Below are 16,310 nucleotides of genomic sequence, written 5' to 3'. Positions count from 1 at the left end.
CCGGCTTGGAGGAATTTTAGCCCGTTCCTCCGTACAGAACAGCTTCAACTCTGGGATGTTGGTGGGTTTCCTCACATGAACTGCTCATTTCAGGTCCTTCCACAACATTTCGATTGGATTAAAGGTCAGGACTTTGAATTGGCCATTCCAAAACATGAACTTTATTCTTCTTTAACCATTCTTTGGTAGAACGACTTGTGTGCTTAGGGTCGTTGTCTTGCTGCATGACCCACCTTCTCTTGAGATTCAGTTCATGGACAGATGTCCTGACCATTTTCCTTTAGAATTCGCTGGTATAATTCAGAATTCATTGTTCCATCAATGATGGCAAGCCGTCCTGGCCCAGATGCAGCAAAACAGGCCCAAACCATGATACTACCACCACCATGTTTCACAGATGGGATAAGGTTCTTATGCTGGAATGCAGTGTTTTCCTTTCCCCAAACATAACGCTTCTCATTTAAAACAAAAAGTTCTATTTTGGTCTCATCCGTCCACAAAACATTTTTCCAATAGCCTTCTGGCTTGTCCACATGATCTTTAGCAAACTGCAGACGAGCAGCAATGTTCTTTTTGGAGAGTAGTGGCTTTCTCCTTGCAACCCTGCCATGCATACCATTGTTGTTCAGTGTTCTCCTGATGGTGGACTCATGAACTTTAACATTAGCCAATGTGAGAGAGGCCTTCAGTTGCTTAGAAGTTACCCTGGGGTCCTTTGTGACCTCGCCGACTATTACACGCCTTGCTCTCGGAGTGATCTTTGTTGGTCAACCACTCCTGGGAGGGTAACAATGGTCTTGAATTTCCTCCATTTGTACACAATCTGTCTGACTGTGGATTGGTGGAGTCCAAACTCTTTAGAGATGGTTTTGTAACCTTTTCCAGCCTGATGAGCATCAACAATGCTTTTTCTGAGGTCCTCAGAAATCTCCTTTGTTGGTGCCATGATACACTTCCACAAACATGTGTTGTGAAGATCAGACTTTGATAGATCCCTGTTCTTTAAATAAAACAGGGTGCCCACTCACACCTGATTGTCATCCCATTGATTGAAAACACCTGACTCTAATTTCACCTTCAAATTAACTGCTAATCCTAGAGGTTCACATACTTTTGCCACTCACAGATATGTAATATTGGATCATTTTCATCAATAAATAAATGACCAAGTATAATATTTTTGTCTCATTTGTTTAACTGGGTTCTCTTTATCTACTTTTAGGACTTGTGTGAAAATCTGATGATGTTTTAGGTCACATTTATGCAGAAATATAGAAAATTCTAAAGGGTTCACAAACTTTCAAGCACCACTGTATAAATGGCAGAGGGGAACCGTCAGGGCCTTCTAGGTCTTCAGAGAAGGCCCAAACATATCACCGTTTCATATGTTATATTTAATTTCTTTCATTCTTTAATTGCTTTCATTCTTTCATACTGTCATTATAATTATTCTCTTCTAATTCAGCCTCATTTTCTATCAAATTTGCTTCAGAAATGAAAGGGCTACTGTCCTGAAAACAAAATCGAGTTATCCAGTGAGATTTTTTTTGTTTGTCTTCTCTAGGCTGAGAAGAATTTTGAGCTGGCTCACTCATTGGTTAGGACTTCATTGCCAGGACAGAAGGCCATGGCAGTGTATGTTTATGTAGGAAATGACTGATGAATTAACCAATCAGATTTTGATTTATAATGGGAGGGACCAAAAATGTAGCGCCCTCAGCCTTCTCGAAGACCAATGCTAGCTTAACTGCGAGTCGGCGCCGTCAGCGAAGCAGTGAAGTCACCTTCCAGCCGGTGTAGCGTTAGCGAATGCTGATAAAGCAGTCAAGCCAGTGCTATCGAGAGCAAGTAGCACAGGCTAACAACTGAAAAACTAAGATTTCTGTCTCCAGACTCTTCTTCCACACAAACTCGCCACAGTATTTTTCACTCATACTTTAGTATTCGTTTCCCCATGTAATTTACTTAGCTACTTTTAAACTCAACATCAACAACTACACACAACGGAGTGGCCTGGCAGCCTGCTGCTGATCCCTTGCAAAATCTTTTGCCCTGTTGCTTTTTTGGTGTGTCTGGCTAAGTTTTGGCTGAGCTGAAGTCCCAGCTCTAATAGTAACGGTTCGCCACTGATGTCTTTAGTATAAGTCTGAAAACTTTGTATGTATTGAACACAACCATTGCATCACAAAAATATTTCAATCACGACCAAGCAAACTGTGCACCATCGTGCTTTACATGACATCAAAGGGCATCTGCAGGTATCCTCAAACTAAACTTGTATATTTCAAGACCTTTGCAATACCAAATGTAGTTTTTATCCCTACAGTTTTTTGCTTAATTTAGTCTTAGCCTGGGAGGTTGAAGGTTGTCATGTGTTTCCTCCGAGACACGATAAGCCAGCCAACCACATCATTTTGAACTGTATAACACACGGAGGAAATCGCTATCTACCCTCTTCCACATACATGAGGTCAATGACAACTATGATTGGCTAGTGTTAATGTGATTGAGAAAGGAGAGAATTTTTCCACCTAGAGAACACGGGCAGATTAACTGGAATGCTCTAGTGTCATCGGGATTTGATCTCGCAGTTTCCAAATAGGGCAAATGGCCCTTAGGAGCGCATTTAAAATGTACAACCCTAAATCAGAAAAAAACTTTATTGTGCAAAAAGGAAGAAGCGTCATCGACTTCTCTGGGCTCTGAGGCATCTGGGACACACCATCACACAGTGGAAACATGTACAGTACTGTTGTCTTTTTTGGAAGAAATAAAGGCTGTGTGCTCCAGGCCAAAGGCAAAAAAGATCATCTTGACTCAGTAATAAGTCCAAAAGCCAGGGTCTGTCATGGTATGGGGTTGTGTCAGTGCCCTTGGCAAAGGTAACTTACACTTCTGTGATGGCAGCATTAATGCAGAAAAGTACAGTGAGATTTTGGAGCATCATACGCTGCCTTCAAGACGACATCTTTTCCAGGGATATTTCAACAAGACAATGCAAAGCCACATTACAGAGATATGGCTGTGGAAGAAAAGGGCGTCTGTCCCCTCTGTCCTCAACAGAGAATGCGTGGCGAATTTTGAAACGAAAAATATGACAACGACGACCCTGTAATCTTACACACCTTACAACCTGTCTGCAGGAAGAATGGGACAAAATAACACCTGAAACACTTCATCACCTGGTGTCTTCAGTCCCTAAACATCTTGTGTTACAAGAAGGAATGGAAACATTACAAAGTGGTGAATGCTTTAGTGTCCCCATGTTTTTTTTTAAATGTGTGGTAAGAATCAAACCTGAAATAAGTGTTTATTGTGAAAAAAAAATCATGAGGTAAAACATCAAATAACATGCTGTTGTATTGTTCTGAGTGCAATACAGGTCAAAAAATTATTTACAAATCATTGCTTTCAGTTTTAAGTTCAATTTCAACATACCGTCCCAACTTTTTCTGATTTGGGGTTGTAGTTAAAGACCAAATTTGAGGTAGGGATACAGAACATCTTGCATATAAATCACTGAAGTGTTTGATCAGAAGGTGGTGATTAATGTTCTGTAGTATAAATAAGGAGGTGATTATAGGAAACTGAGCGCACTGATTGGTCAATAAATTCTGACTATTTCTATAATCACCTCGAGTGACTTGGCAAAATGACAGCCAGTTGCTTCATCACCGTAAATGAGGAAGAATTAGAAATTATAAAAGAAAATGCTGTTCCTAAAAGCATTAAAGGTGCTATGAAGTTTGATCTAAAACTACTCACAGGTAAAGTGGGATTGTGATTTATTTTATGTTTCAAAACAAAGTATTTTATGTAAGTCAGCATAGATAGAGCCTGCACACAAGCCTGCACACGTTACATTTGCATGCTGCTTTTGAAGTTTGAAATAAATGATTTTTTAATATAATTTTTTAAATAATCACCTGTGTATTTATACTAAAACAATTATCCGCCTCAGGCTCAGTGAATATTGGTGATTATTATACATACGAGCCACTTTTTCCATGGAATAAAAACATGTATTCTGTTCCCTTCTAGTGGGTTTATTGATGGCATGCAATATTGCTATCATATCGCTTATCCTCCGTGTATTACGCCACTGTCCCCAATGGAGGATGAGCATACAATATTGTTATAATATTAGACATTGTCAAGACAACACAACGTCACACATCAGATCTCATGCGAATATCCAATGACAAAACTTTTCTGCTGCGCATGCGCACAATCATTTCTTTGTTGGCCGGGAAAGAGAGAAGATGGGGTTAATCCAGTACTAGGTTTAAGCACTAAATAAATAAACTGAAAACTGAAACTAAAGACACGCTGAACTAAACTAAAGGCTACCAAAACTTCATTATATATTCTTCACGCATATTTACAAGAGAAAAACATACCAACGGACATTGAAAAACTGGAAAAGAGACACATCAGTGATGTAAAACTTCCGCGCTAGCGAGTGACTGTGACAGTTTGTACACAACCATGGACGCGAGGTTTGCTTCATTAAAAGCGGAAGATTTAAAGTGAAAGACGCACTGAACACCTGAAAGGCTACCAAAACTTCCCTGGACATTCTTCACACATATTTACAAGAGAAAAACATCCCAATGGACATCGAAAAACTGGAAAAGAGTGCAATAGTGGAAATATTGTCAAAATTCTATTTGGAGGTGAGGAAAAGTGATGGAGACTTTTACAAGAGGACTTCACTCATGGACTTCACTCAGCAAAGCCCTTTTGTTTTGAACAACTGCAATGTAACAATTAACTATGACCAAAAGTAACTCTGAACTTGAACTGTCAACCTGTATATAGCTTGTATACAAGTTGGGTTGTTGTTCAGGCTTTTTGGACTTGTACCATTTTTATTGTTAGAACTTTGACTTTATACATTGGATTAACAGAACATTGAATTACATTTGATCAGAATCAGCATTCAATATTGGTAAGTTACCCCCCTGTTCTTAACTTTTTGTAAAATCTATAATTGAATGTGTATGTATGTATAATAATAATAATAATAATAATAATAATAATAATATTGGCTGGCTTTCTTCGTGGTATATCACATATATTCCATTCAGCTACTCATCTTCGATTCGTTCAACATCATGCTAGCTGAATGGAATATATCTGATTGTGGCAGCGGGGACGTGGTCAAACGTCGGGCTGTGACCAGAGGGCGGAGTCAGGGAAGGTAAGTGGCAGAATCACTGCACCTGATGTCAATTAACCTGTGTTTGTGTGTCTTCCCAAGTGACCGCGCCCTATATAAGGAGAGAGAGGGCAGAGGAAGGGAGCTCTCTCCCCAACCAGATGACTGATGTGTGTGTGCGTGTCTGTGTGACTGGGAGATGGTAAAGCTGCAAATAAAGAGGTTTTTTTGGAACTCAGTTCTGGCCTGCCGTACTTCTGTACTCCACCCACCCGCTCAAAGTCCTACAGTGGTGCCGAAACCCGGGGCAGGAGCACAGAGGAGAACAACCCCATGGAGCCCTCCCCCTTCGCAGACCTCATGCCCTCGCCACGACCCAACAGAGCCAGCACCAGGCGCTGGTCGCCCTCTGAAAGGAGCAAGCGCAAAGGTTCGAGGCCCTGGTGCTGGCGCAACAGGAAGATCGTCAGGCGTTCCTGCACATCCTCACGTTGGCGGGGTCCACCACCTCCACCGCCGCGGGCCCTCTCCACCTCACCCTAACGAAGATGGGCCCGCACGATGACCCCGAGGCCTTCCTAGCGCTCTTCGAGCAAGCAGCAGAGGCCTGGGGCTGGCCAGTGGAACAGTGCGCGGCGCGCCTCCTCCCCCTGCTAACGGGCGAGGCGCAGCTAGCCACACCACAGCTCCCCGCTGACAGCTGGCTGGTCTACGCAGACCTGCGCCGGGCTGTCCTCCAGCGTGTGGGGTGCACCCCAGACCAACAACGCCAGCGCTTCTGTGCTCTACGCCTAGAGGAGGTCGGCCGGCCGTTCACGTTTGGCCAGCAGCTCCGGGACGCCTGCCGGCAGTGGCTGAGGGCTGACAACCACGATGCCGAGGGAATCGTCGATCTGGTAGTACTGGAGCAGTTCATCGCCTGACTTCCTGAAGGGACCGCGGAGTGGGTCCAGTGCCACCGCCCGGCGTCGCTGGATCAGGCCATCAAGTTGGCGGAGGATCATCTGGTGGCTGTTCCAACAGCAGGATCGCAGATCGCCTCTTCTCCTCTCTCTCTCTCTCCCCCTCCCCTTCTGTGTCTTATCCTCTCCCCGTTCCCCCACCGTGGAGGCGGGGGCCGGTTCCACTCCAGCCGGCCCGCCGCACCCGCGGTGCCCTCCCATTTCCCGCTGCTGTGTCTGTCTCTCCTCCCCCTCAGGTGAGTGAGCCCCAGAGCGCCGGTGCAGAGAGAGAGCCGGGGCTGGTTTGCTGGCGCTGCGGGGAGCCGGGGCACCTCCAGCATCAGTGCTCGGCAATGGAGGTGGGCGTGGTGGTCCGGATCCCCGACGCACCAGGAACCGCCCTTGATCGGGTCGGAGCGTATCGCATACCGGTGAGTGTCCAAGGGAATATGTATCAGGCTTTGGTGGGCTCCGGCTGTAATCAGACCTCAATCCACCAAAGCCTGGTGCAAGACGAGGCATTGGGGGGAGCACAATTGGTGAAGATGTTGTGTGTGCACGGGGATGTTCACAACTACCCTTTAGTGTCGGTCCACATTCTATTTCAAGGGGAAAAATTTAGTGTAAAGGCGGCGGTTAATCCTCGCCTTACCCACTCGATAATTTTGGGGACTGATTGGCCGGGATTTCGGGAGTTAATGACTCATTTAGTGAAGAGTGGGTCTTGCCGTAGTTCAGCAGGGGGAGGGCCCGGTGTGGCACTGGTGGGAGCAACTGTCACAGAGCCGTCTACGTCATCTCCGCGTCAGAGTGAGGAGCAGCAGGCTCCTCCTCCCTCTCTCAGGGAATCCCTCGCGGATTTCCCGTTAGAGCAGTCGCGAGACGAGACTCTGCGGCATGTGTTTGACCAAGTGAGAGTAATCGATGGTCAAACGCTCCAGCCAAACGCCACCCTGTCCTTCCCCTATTTTTCCATTATGAAGGATAGGTTATACCGACTGACGCAGGACACTCAGACTAAGGAGCCGATCACACAACTTTTGATCCCAAAGAGCCGCCGGGAATTGGTATTCCAGGCGGCTCACTTTAATCCCATGGCTGGACACTTGGGGCAGGATAAGACACTAGCCCAAATAATGGCCCGGTTCTATTGGCCAGGGATTCGCGGCGATGTCCGTAGGTGGTGTATGGCGTGCCACGAATGCCAGTTAGTAAATCCAGCGGCCATTCCAAAAGCGCCTTTGTGCCATCTACCATTAATCGAGACCCCGTTCGAAAGAATTGGGATGGATCTCGTCGGGCCATTAGATCGGTCAACACAAGGGTATCGCTTTATTTTAGTTTTGGTGGACTATGCAATGCGATACCCGGAAGCAGTGCCTCTTCGCAATATCTCAGCACATAGTATTGCGGAAGCACTCTTCCACGTCATCTCCCGAGTCAGAATCCCCAAAGAGATTCTGACTGATTAAGGCACTTCGTTTATGTCACGCACACTGGGTGAACTGTATGGGTTACTGGGAATTAAGCCAATCCGCACCAGCGTTTATCACCCACAAATGGACGGTTTAGTCGAACGGTTCAATCGCATCTTCAAGAATATAATTAAAACGTTTGAACATGAGGACGCACGCAATTGGGATAAATGGCTCAAACCCCTGTTATTCGCAGTGCGAGAGGTCCCACAAGCCTCCACGGGGTTCTCCCCGTTCGAATTATTATATGGGCGTAAGCCACGCTGCATCCTAGATGTACTGCGGGAAAACTGGGAGGAGGGACCTTCATCAAACAAAAATGAAATTCAATACATTATCGACCTGCGCGCAAAACTCCACACACTCACACACCTAACCCAGGAGAATTTGTGGCAGGCCCAAGAACAGCAAATCCGCCTGTACGACAGGGGTACGCGCCTTAGGGAGTTCGCACCGGGAGATAAAGTACTCGTACTGTTGCCCACGTCGAGCTCCAAATTGATCGCCAAGTGGCAAGGACCCTTTGAGGTCACATGGCGAGTCAGGGACGTTGACGATGAGGTGAGGCGAACAGCCAGGGGTGGGGCGCTACAGATTTACTACCTCAATCTGCTCAAACTCTGGAACGAGGAGGTCCCCGTGGCGTTGGTGTCGTTGGTTCCGGAGAAGGCGGAGCTGGGTCCGGAGGTTCAAAAGGGAACATTGACATCGCTTACCTCTCTGGTCCCCTGTGGAGACCACCTCTCCCCGACCCAACTCACGGAGGTTGGCCAGTTGCAGACCGAATTTTCGGACGTGTTCTCGCCCCTGCCCGGCCACACCCGCCTCATAGAACACCACATTGAGACGCCCCCGGGGGTGGTAGTGTGCAGCCGCCCTTACAGGCTGCCCGAACACAAGAAAAAGGTGGTTCGGGAAGAACTTGAGGCCATGCTTGAAATGGGCATCGTCGAGGGGTCCCACAGTGACTGGAGCAGCCTGGTGGTCTTGGGTCCCAAGGCCAACGGGTCGGTCCGGTTCTGTGTGTACTATAGAAAAGTCAACGCGGTGTCTAAATTTGATGCGTACCCAATGCCTCGTATTGACGAGTTGCTGGATCGACTAGGCACGGCTCGCTTTTATTCGACACTGGATTTGACAAAGGGTTATTAGCAGATCCCCTTGACTCCACTATCCCGAGAAAAAACGGCCTTTTCCACACCGTTTGGCTTACACCAATTTGTCACACTTCCTTTTGGGCTGTTTGGGGCGCCCGCTACGTTCCAGCGGCTTATGGACAGGGTCCTCCGCCCCCACGCTACCTATGTGGCCGCATACTTAGACGACATCATAATCTATAGTAATGACTGGCCGCGGCATCTGCAACACCTGAGGGCTGTCCTTAGGTCGCTGAGGCGAGCGGGTCTCACCGCCAACCCGAAGAAGTGTGCGATTGGGCGGGTGGAAGTACGGTATCTGGGCTTCCACTTGGGCAATGGGCAGGTGCGTCTCCAAATTAATAAGACAGCAGCGACTGCGGCCTACCCGAGGCCCAAGACCAAAAAGGGGGTGAGACAGTTCCTGGGGCTGGCTGGCTACTATCGTAGGTTTATACCTAATTATTCGGACGTCACCAGCCCACTGACTGATCTCATTAAAAAGGGGGCACCAGATCCGGTCCAGTGGACAGAGCAATGCCAGCAGGCTTTCTCTGAGGTGAAGGCTGCACTGTGTGGGGGGCCACTGTTACACTCCCCTGACTTTTCTCTCCCCTTTATGTTGCAGACGGACACGTCGGACAGAGGGCTGGGGGCTGTTCTGTCCCAGGAGGTGGAGGGGGAGGATTGCCCCGTGCTGTATATCAGCAGAAAGCTGTCGGTGCATGAGGGGCGCTACAGCACAATAGAGAAGGAGTGCCTAGCCATCAAGTGGGCGGTCCTCGCCCTCCGCTACTACCTGCTGGGATACCCTTTCACCCTCTGTTCAGACCACGCACCCCTCCAGTGGCTCCACCGCATGAAGGATGCCAATGCGCGGATCACCCATTGGTATCTGGCACTCCAGCCCTTTAACTTCAAGGTGATCCACAGGCCGGGGGCGCAGATGGTCGTGGCAGACTTCCTCTCCTGTCAAGGGGGGGGGTCAGCTGCAGGCCGGACGGCTGCCCGGCCTGAGTCGGGTGGTCGGGGTATGTGGCAGTGGGGGCATGGTCAAGCGTCGGTCTGTGACCGGAGAGCAGAGTCAGGGAAGGTAAGTGGCAGAGTCACTGCACCTGATGTCAATTAACCTGTGTTTGTGTGTCTTCCCCAGTGACCGCGCCCTATATAAGGAGAGCGAGAGCAGAGGAAGAGAGCTCTCTCCCCAACCAGACGACTGATGTGTGTGCGCGTGTCTGTGTGACTGGGAGATTGTAAAGCTGCAAATAAAGAGGTTTTTTTGGAACTCAGTTCTGGCCTGCCGTACTTCTGTGCTCCGCTCAAAGTCCTACACTGATATACCACTCAAAGCCAGCCAATACTATTTAAATAATAACCTCGACTTCGCCTTTGGCGAATAATTGTTAAATAACAGCACTTCTGAGAGTAGTACTGAAGGTAATTCAAATCACAGGTTGATAGTAAATTGCTCATGCTAATCCTGTAAATGAGCGTTTCTATTGTAACAACTTTTTCACATGAACATGTACGGCAGGTTCTCTTTATGGGTACAGCAACAGGCTTTTGCGTTTGGTAGAATTTCTCTGTATTAACTTGTCTCTGTGTATACTAGTTCAACTGCAAGTAGCTAAAATTAGCCACATTTTAGTGCACACCCTAGTGACCCCTGTCTCACCCTAGTGATCTTTACCCAGAATATGTTTCCAAAAGAGAACTTTACAGCCTAAAATTGAAGACCATGTGAACCTGAAATGAAACCATTAAGCCTTTCGTTTGGTTGGAAAATATATTTTCAGACTAATGAGGACTTGAAAGACCTGCAGGCACCCTGTATCAGAAGACACAACTTGCTGTTATTTACTCTCATAACTGAACACAGCAAACATTCAATTATGCACAAAGAACACTTGAACCACAAGGCTCGTACCAACCTTTTTCTACAGGAACACAAACATACACACACAACACAAAGACACAGAGGAGAATGAGTTCATCTACTGAGGACAACAAACAGACGGTATGTGGGGTTCAAATTCTGAAGATATGACTGATGATATACAGTATGATGCATGTGAATGATACACTGGACTCGAAATGACCTACCTCTTTGAAGCCTCTGTTCTTGATGCTCAGTTTCTTAGCATTGACAAAATCAAACAACTTTCCATACTCTTCTCTAAAGGAAGGAATAAAAAAGAGGAGAACAGTGGGTTGAGCAGCCGGTGCATTAAAACAGTGTTTGCTGTCACAGTCGTTAACTCTGTATTGACTGTAATTTTCAATAAATGACTGTAAAAGTAGTGAGTGAATATTTACCTTGTATAATCTCACAGAACCTGCTCAAGGGTCTTGTAATGTGTGTTTAATTTTTTATTTTTATGACAGTCTTAAAGTATTGAAACATGCCTAGCGATAATTACTCGTTTGTAACACAGTACTGGTAGTTTGGTGTGATGGATATTCAGTAAATTCAAAATGAAGCTACTAGACCTTATACTTACTGAGAGGTATTGTAAAGCTACGGTCACACTACAGTTCGCAATGCTTTGCGATGGGTTATCGATGAAAATGAGGCGTTTTGGTGGCGATGCATGACAATGTACAGGTGAGCTAAAAGTTGTGGTCACACAGCAGGCGAACACTTGACTATCACACCTTCGCACACTTGAGTCTGGCACAGCTCGAGCGGCCATGCTTGCTCACGGAGTGCATTGTGCACACTCTTGGGATCCAGTCGTTATGGGAAACACCTGATGCTGATTTGAGTGCAATCAGCACGCGGATATAAGGGCGGTGTTTTCACAGAGACTTTGCTAAATATTATCATTACCACTGTCACGTTTGTTTCTAGCCATGGTTATCAAAGTCCCTTCCCACACCATGTGGCGCATAGGGTGGCGCCGATCTCCGTTTCCATAGCCCTCGGCCTATTACATAGCTAGGGTTACAGTTGGGGGCTAGTCCTCTGGTAACCGCGAGAGTTTGACTCTCCACTCGCATCTGTATTGCAGCGTGCCTTGCCTGATGGCAGTAGGTACCATTTTTATGATGGTCTTTGGTATGACCCAACTGTGAGTAGAACTCGCGATCTCCCGATCAAGGGGCGGACATGCTAACCACTAGGCCAACTCGCAGTACAGCCATGGTTATGACTCTGGTTAAATGCCAGAAGTCATGGGGAAATCATGGCCTAATGGTTAGGGAAGCAGCTTTGGGACCAAAGGGTTGCTGGTTCAATACCCTGGACCAGCAAGAATGGCTGAAGTGCCCTTGAGCAAGGCACCTAACCCCTAAGTACTCCCCAGGCTGCTCTGGGTAAGTTGTATGTCACTCTGGATAACAGCATCTTCTAAATGACTGTAATGTAATATTTTGCTTTCGTTTGTGTTTTGTTATTCTGACCTGAACTAACGTTATGTTTTTCTAATTATCATGCCTGCTAATAAACACTCTTCCAGCACTTAGATCCATCTACTGCTGCATAACTGACAGAATACTGGCAAAGTCTCTGTGAAAACAATGTCCTTATATGCGCGTGCTGATTGCGCTCAAATCAGCATCAGGTGTTTCCCATAACAACTGGGTCTCAAGCGTGGGCACAAAGCACTCCAAAGGATGTAAATGCACTTTTTAAGTCTTGGCGAAGGTTAGGCTATGCCAAGCCTCTGTGTTGATGAGGCTCCCATGAGCATCGGGGACAAGGATTCAAGACAAATACATCTCAAGAGACTCAATGAAGGTTCCCTGAGCTCCAGGAAATATTCCCAAACCCATCTGCGAGTATTTGCTGCTTAGTTTACCAATGAAAACATCTCATCTCATTATCTCTAGCCGCTTTATCCTGTTCTACAGGGTTGCAGGCAAGCTGGAGCCTATCTCAGCTGACTACGGGCGAAAGGCGGGGTACACCCTGGACAAGTCGCCAGGTCATCACAGGGCTGACACATAGACACAGACAACCATTCACACTCACATTCACACCTACGGTCAATTTAGAGTCACCAGTTAACCTAACCTGCATGTCTTTGGACTGTGGTGGAAACCGGAGCACCCGGAGGAAACCCACGCGGACACGGGGAGAACATGCAAACTCCACACAGAAAGGCCCTCGCCGGCCACGGGGCTCGAACCCAGAACCTTCTTGCTGTGAGGCGACAGCAGTAACCACTACACCACCGTGCCGCCCCAGTGAAAACATCACCACCAAATTTCAATTGTATGCAGTGAAATTTTTCGCGACATTTTTGGCCACTCATGAGGTGGAGACACAACTAAAAACAACTTGCGAGGCTCGGACAACAATTGCTGTGTATTGCACAATTGGTGTCGATGCTATCAATTGTTCATCGCCAAGTATTCGTAAACTCATTGCGAACTGTAGTGTGACCAGGGCCTAAGGAAAACTGCACTTTTTAAGCTGAAGATGACGCACAGCGGTGACAGAACAATGTAACAAAGACTGGAGTAGGTATAAATTTCCATAATCAAGATTTTAACCAATTATCAATTACTGCAATGGATAGTCCTTACCTCAGTCAAAAGTATTTGTAAATAAGCTATAAATCTACAAAATTTGTTAGAGATGGGATGACATTTTTAGAAAATAAATTGTAATTTTGAAAAACAAACAAACCCCAAGTAACCGAGGTACAGTTCGCCACCTACTGTCTAAGAACTACAACTCCCAGCCAACTTCTGCGTTGACCTACGTCACGCCTGGGCGGGATCACTTACATCACATCCTCCATGATTCCATAAAGTGACCTGGAATCCGCCATATCTTTCTCTTTGGCATCTGAAACCACACGGAACAGACCTAAAAGGAGGCACTCGCTATCGGACCGTCCGAAACCACGACTTCTTTCTTGCAAGATCCACGTTTCAGCGCGTTTTCCTTTTTGTTTACCCTTGATCACGGTAGACTCCGGAAACACGCGATCTTTAACTCAAGCGAGTTATAACCAGTTTTCAGTTATTCCTTATGAGTACATACGAAACTGCAGCCCAAGGCAGTTTAATTTGTAACTAAGAAGCGGCTGGACCCTTCTAAACTAGTGCACGTTGTTTGATCAGAGTTTTCCTTCCCACGAGCTACGAAGCCTCTTCAAGGATCCTCTGTTCCCCACAGAAGTTTTTCCGAGCTCCTGTGAACTCAACCTCTCCGAGAATTCTCTGCTTTCTACAAAAAGGCGAGATTTTTGAAGTAAGACTGGCATTTGGGCAAGAAGACTAGTCTTAGGAATTAGTTTATTTACTTAGTGTGAATTTACACTCAGGGATTGTTTAAGTGTGCACACTGATTTTGGGTTTCTATCATTTGTTTTATTGTTGGTCTCAATCGTTTAATAAATAGGTTTTGCATGCTCTCTCTTTCTTTCTAACACTTTAATTTCATTATTTACCCATATTTTGACCTCATTAAGATTTCAGTGAATTTAATAATACTATAAAGCTAGTGGGTTAGCTGTCTAGGGAAGCCTTTTGTCTCCAGGGACCAGGCTTCAACACGTGGTCACAGGCCTCACTAGGCCTCACCCATACTTTAGCTAGCAAACCACAGCTAACTCTCTTTGTTCTGTAAGGAGACACGTGGTAACCCCCCCTCCTTTGTTCTTCATCACAAGGTCTTTTGTCTCAACTTTAGATAATATTTTAAGTTTTGATTCAATTCAACCTTTATAGCGCACTCTCCTGTGCCCACATTCAAATCCACATATATCACGGATGACCATTTGAATGTATTTTAATTGTTAACCTTTAATTTTTGTTATCACACATACACTAAGCCTCACACACAACCACGTGGCCTACACTAGGCCTCAAAAGCACATGTTAGCTAGCCTTCCTTTGTCTAGTTAGCACACAAAGCTAATCATTTGCTTACACACACAAACACATGCTAGCTAGCTTTCCTTTGTCTAATTAGCCTACAAAGCTAATCTTTTGTCTACACTCACTCACACACACTGTTTACAGAAGATTTCATCTGCTGCTATTCAATTTTTATCTTTGTTATAATAAATTCCATTATCATTGAAACTGTGTGTGTGTGTGTGTTGTCTGCTGTTCCGATATTTCTGGAAGTCGCCCATATCTCAAAAGAACTCTAAGGTGTATATGAATATTATTAGCTGCAGCTTGGTAAGTGACCATAATAATTCTGAATATACCAGATAATGGTATGATTCACTTTAGATGATTCACTTTAGATGGTTCACTTTAAATGATTCACTTTAAATGATTCAATTTAAACGATTCAATTTAAACGATTCAATGAGACTGATTCAATGGGTATGATTCAAATTAAATGATTCAATGGGATTGATTCAATTTAATTATTAAAGATTGATCACTTAACACCAATCTACATACACATAAACATAATACACCTACACCGAAATTACTTTTTACTCTGTTTCTCCAGTGCTGGAAATTTGGATGGATGTGCTAAGACTGCTCATGTCTTCCTGATCCTAATATCTTTACTATTAATGTAGTGCAGTCATAGCATTCCATTTTCAAATTGCATTATGTAATTGCACATATTCAACTGCCCTCAGGCTTCCATCATAACTCATCATAACTCACAGCCAATATTGCCCACTTGGCGCATGGCCATGAATGGCTGTGACATCACCGGGCCTTCGAACTTGTGATCGTCCAATGATACAGCAAGCACTTTTCTCTTTGCGCCACTCAGGAAACTCATAAGTCAGTGTTAAGCAAATGGGTTATACCAGGGCTTTTCAAAGTGTGGGGCGCGCCTCCCCTGGGGGGCGCCAGAGTTCTTCAGGGGGGGCGCAACGTGAGGAAACATAAACCAGAATAAGTTACTATTGCGGACATTTAGGGAACTTCAGCTAGCCTTTGCCAGAGACAAAATGGATCGATTTTTAGTACCTAAAGCTACAGTGAGTGAGGAGACAGAGTCTGGGCCAAGCAAAAAACCAGACCCTCCAGGATTTCGCGATGTTGCGATTTGCAAATTCAACCAATCCCCGCGAATTCAAGGCGGTGTTGCAATTATATCCAATCACTGCAACCTTCCCGCAAATTTGACCAATCGTTGGCGTCGTCTTGAGGTGACGTCGACAAACTACCTTCCGCCTTACTTCCGTGTATACGTTCAAGAGAAGCAGCATGCGCACAGTGTTGCCAGATTGGGCGGTTTTAGGTGCATTTTGGCAGGTTTTGAACATATTTTGGACTGGAAAACGTCAGCAGTATCTGGCAATACTGCATGTGCGAGTCACTGTTTATGTAGGCTTAAATTCTGTGACTGAATGTGTGTTATGTTTACAGTGAAGGACTGTGTGCACTTTACATTATTTTTTACTTAATACAAGAAATTAATGGATGCCAACATTTTTGCCAAAATGGTATTTTATTTTCCATTGTTTAGGCAGCTTCAGCATCACACTGTGAGATTCTGTTCAAATTGTTTTTTTTTCTTCTATGAAGCCTGAGCCATTTATTTTATTAGTTTATAATTATTGTTTAATTTAGTCTTCAGGAGAGACGGCCTGCACACAGTACTAGTATTAATAGTTTTTTTTTCTTACATGAAAGCTTAGGCATTTATATTATATTTTAAGGT

General features: G+C 45.4%; 1 protein-coding gene across 2 annotated transcripts in view; it reads right to left on the bottom strand.

Moving 5' to 3' along the window:
- Window positions 1–16,310, bottom strand: part of ssrp1b (structure specific recognition protein 1b) — a 75,237-nt gene that overhangs the window by 16,782 nt on the left and 42,145 nt on the right. For both annotated transcript variants that reach the window (XM_060924844.1, XM_060924845.1), the window contains one exon: window positions 10,817–10,889. In XM_060924844.1, the coding sequence (XP_060780827.1) occupies window positions 10,817–10,889 (73 nt within the window). The remainder of the gene's footprint in view (window positions 1–10,816; window positions 10,890–16,310) is intronic.

The sequence above is a fragment of the Neoarius graeffei genome, chromosome 7, assembly GCF_027579695.1.
Source record: "Neoarius graeffei isolate fNeoGra1 chromosome 7, fNeoGra1.pri, whole genome shotgun sequence".
Lineage (NCBI taxonomy): Eukaryota > Metazoa > Chordata > Actinopteri > Siluriformes > Ariidae > Neoarius > Neoarius graeffei.
Note: the sequence above shows the minus strand (reverse complement) of the source record. Positions and strands in the feature narration are given on the sequence as shown.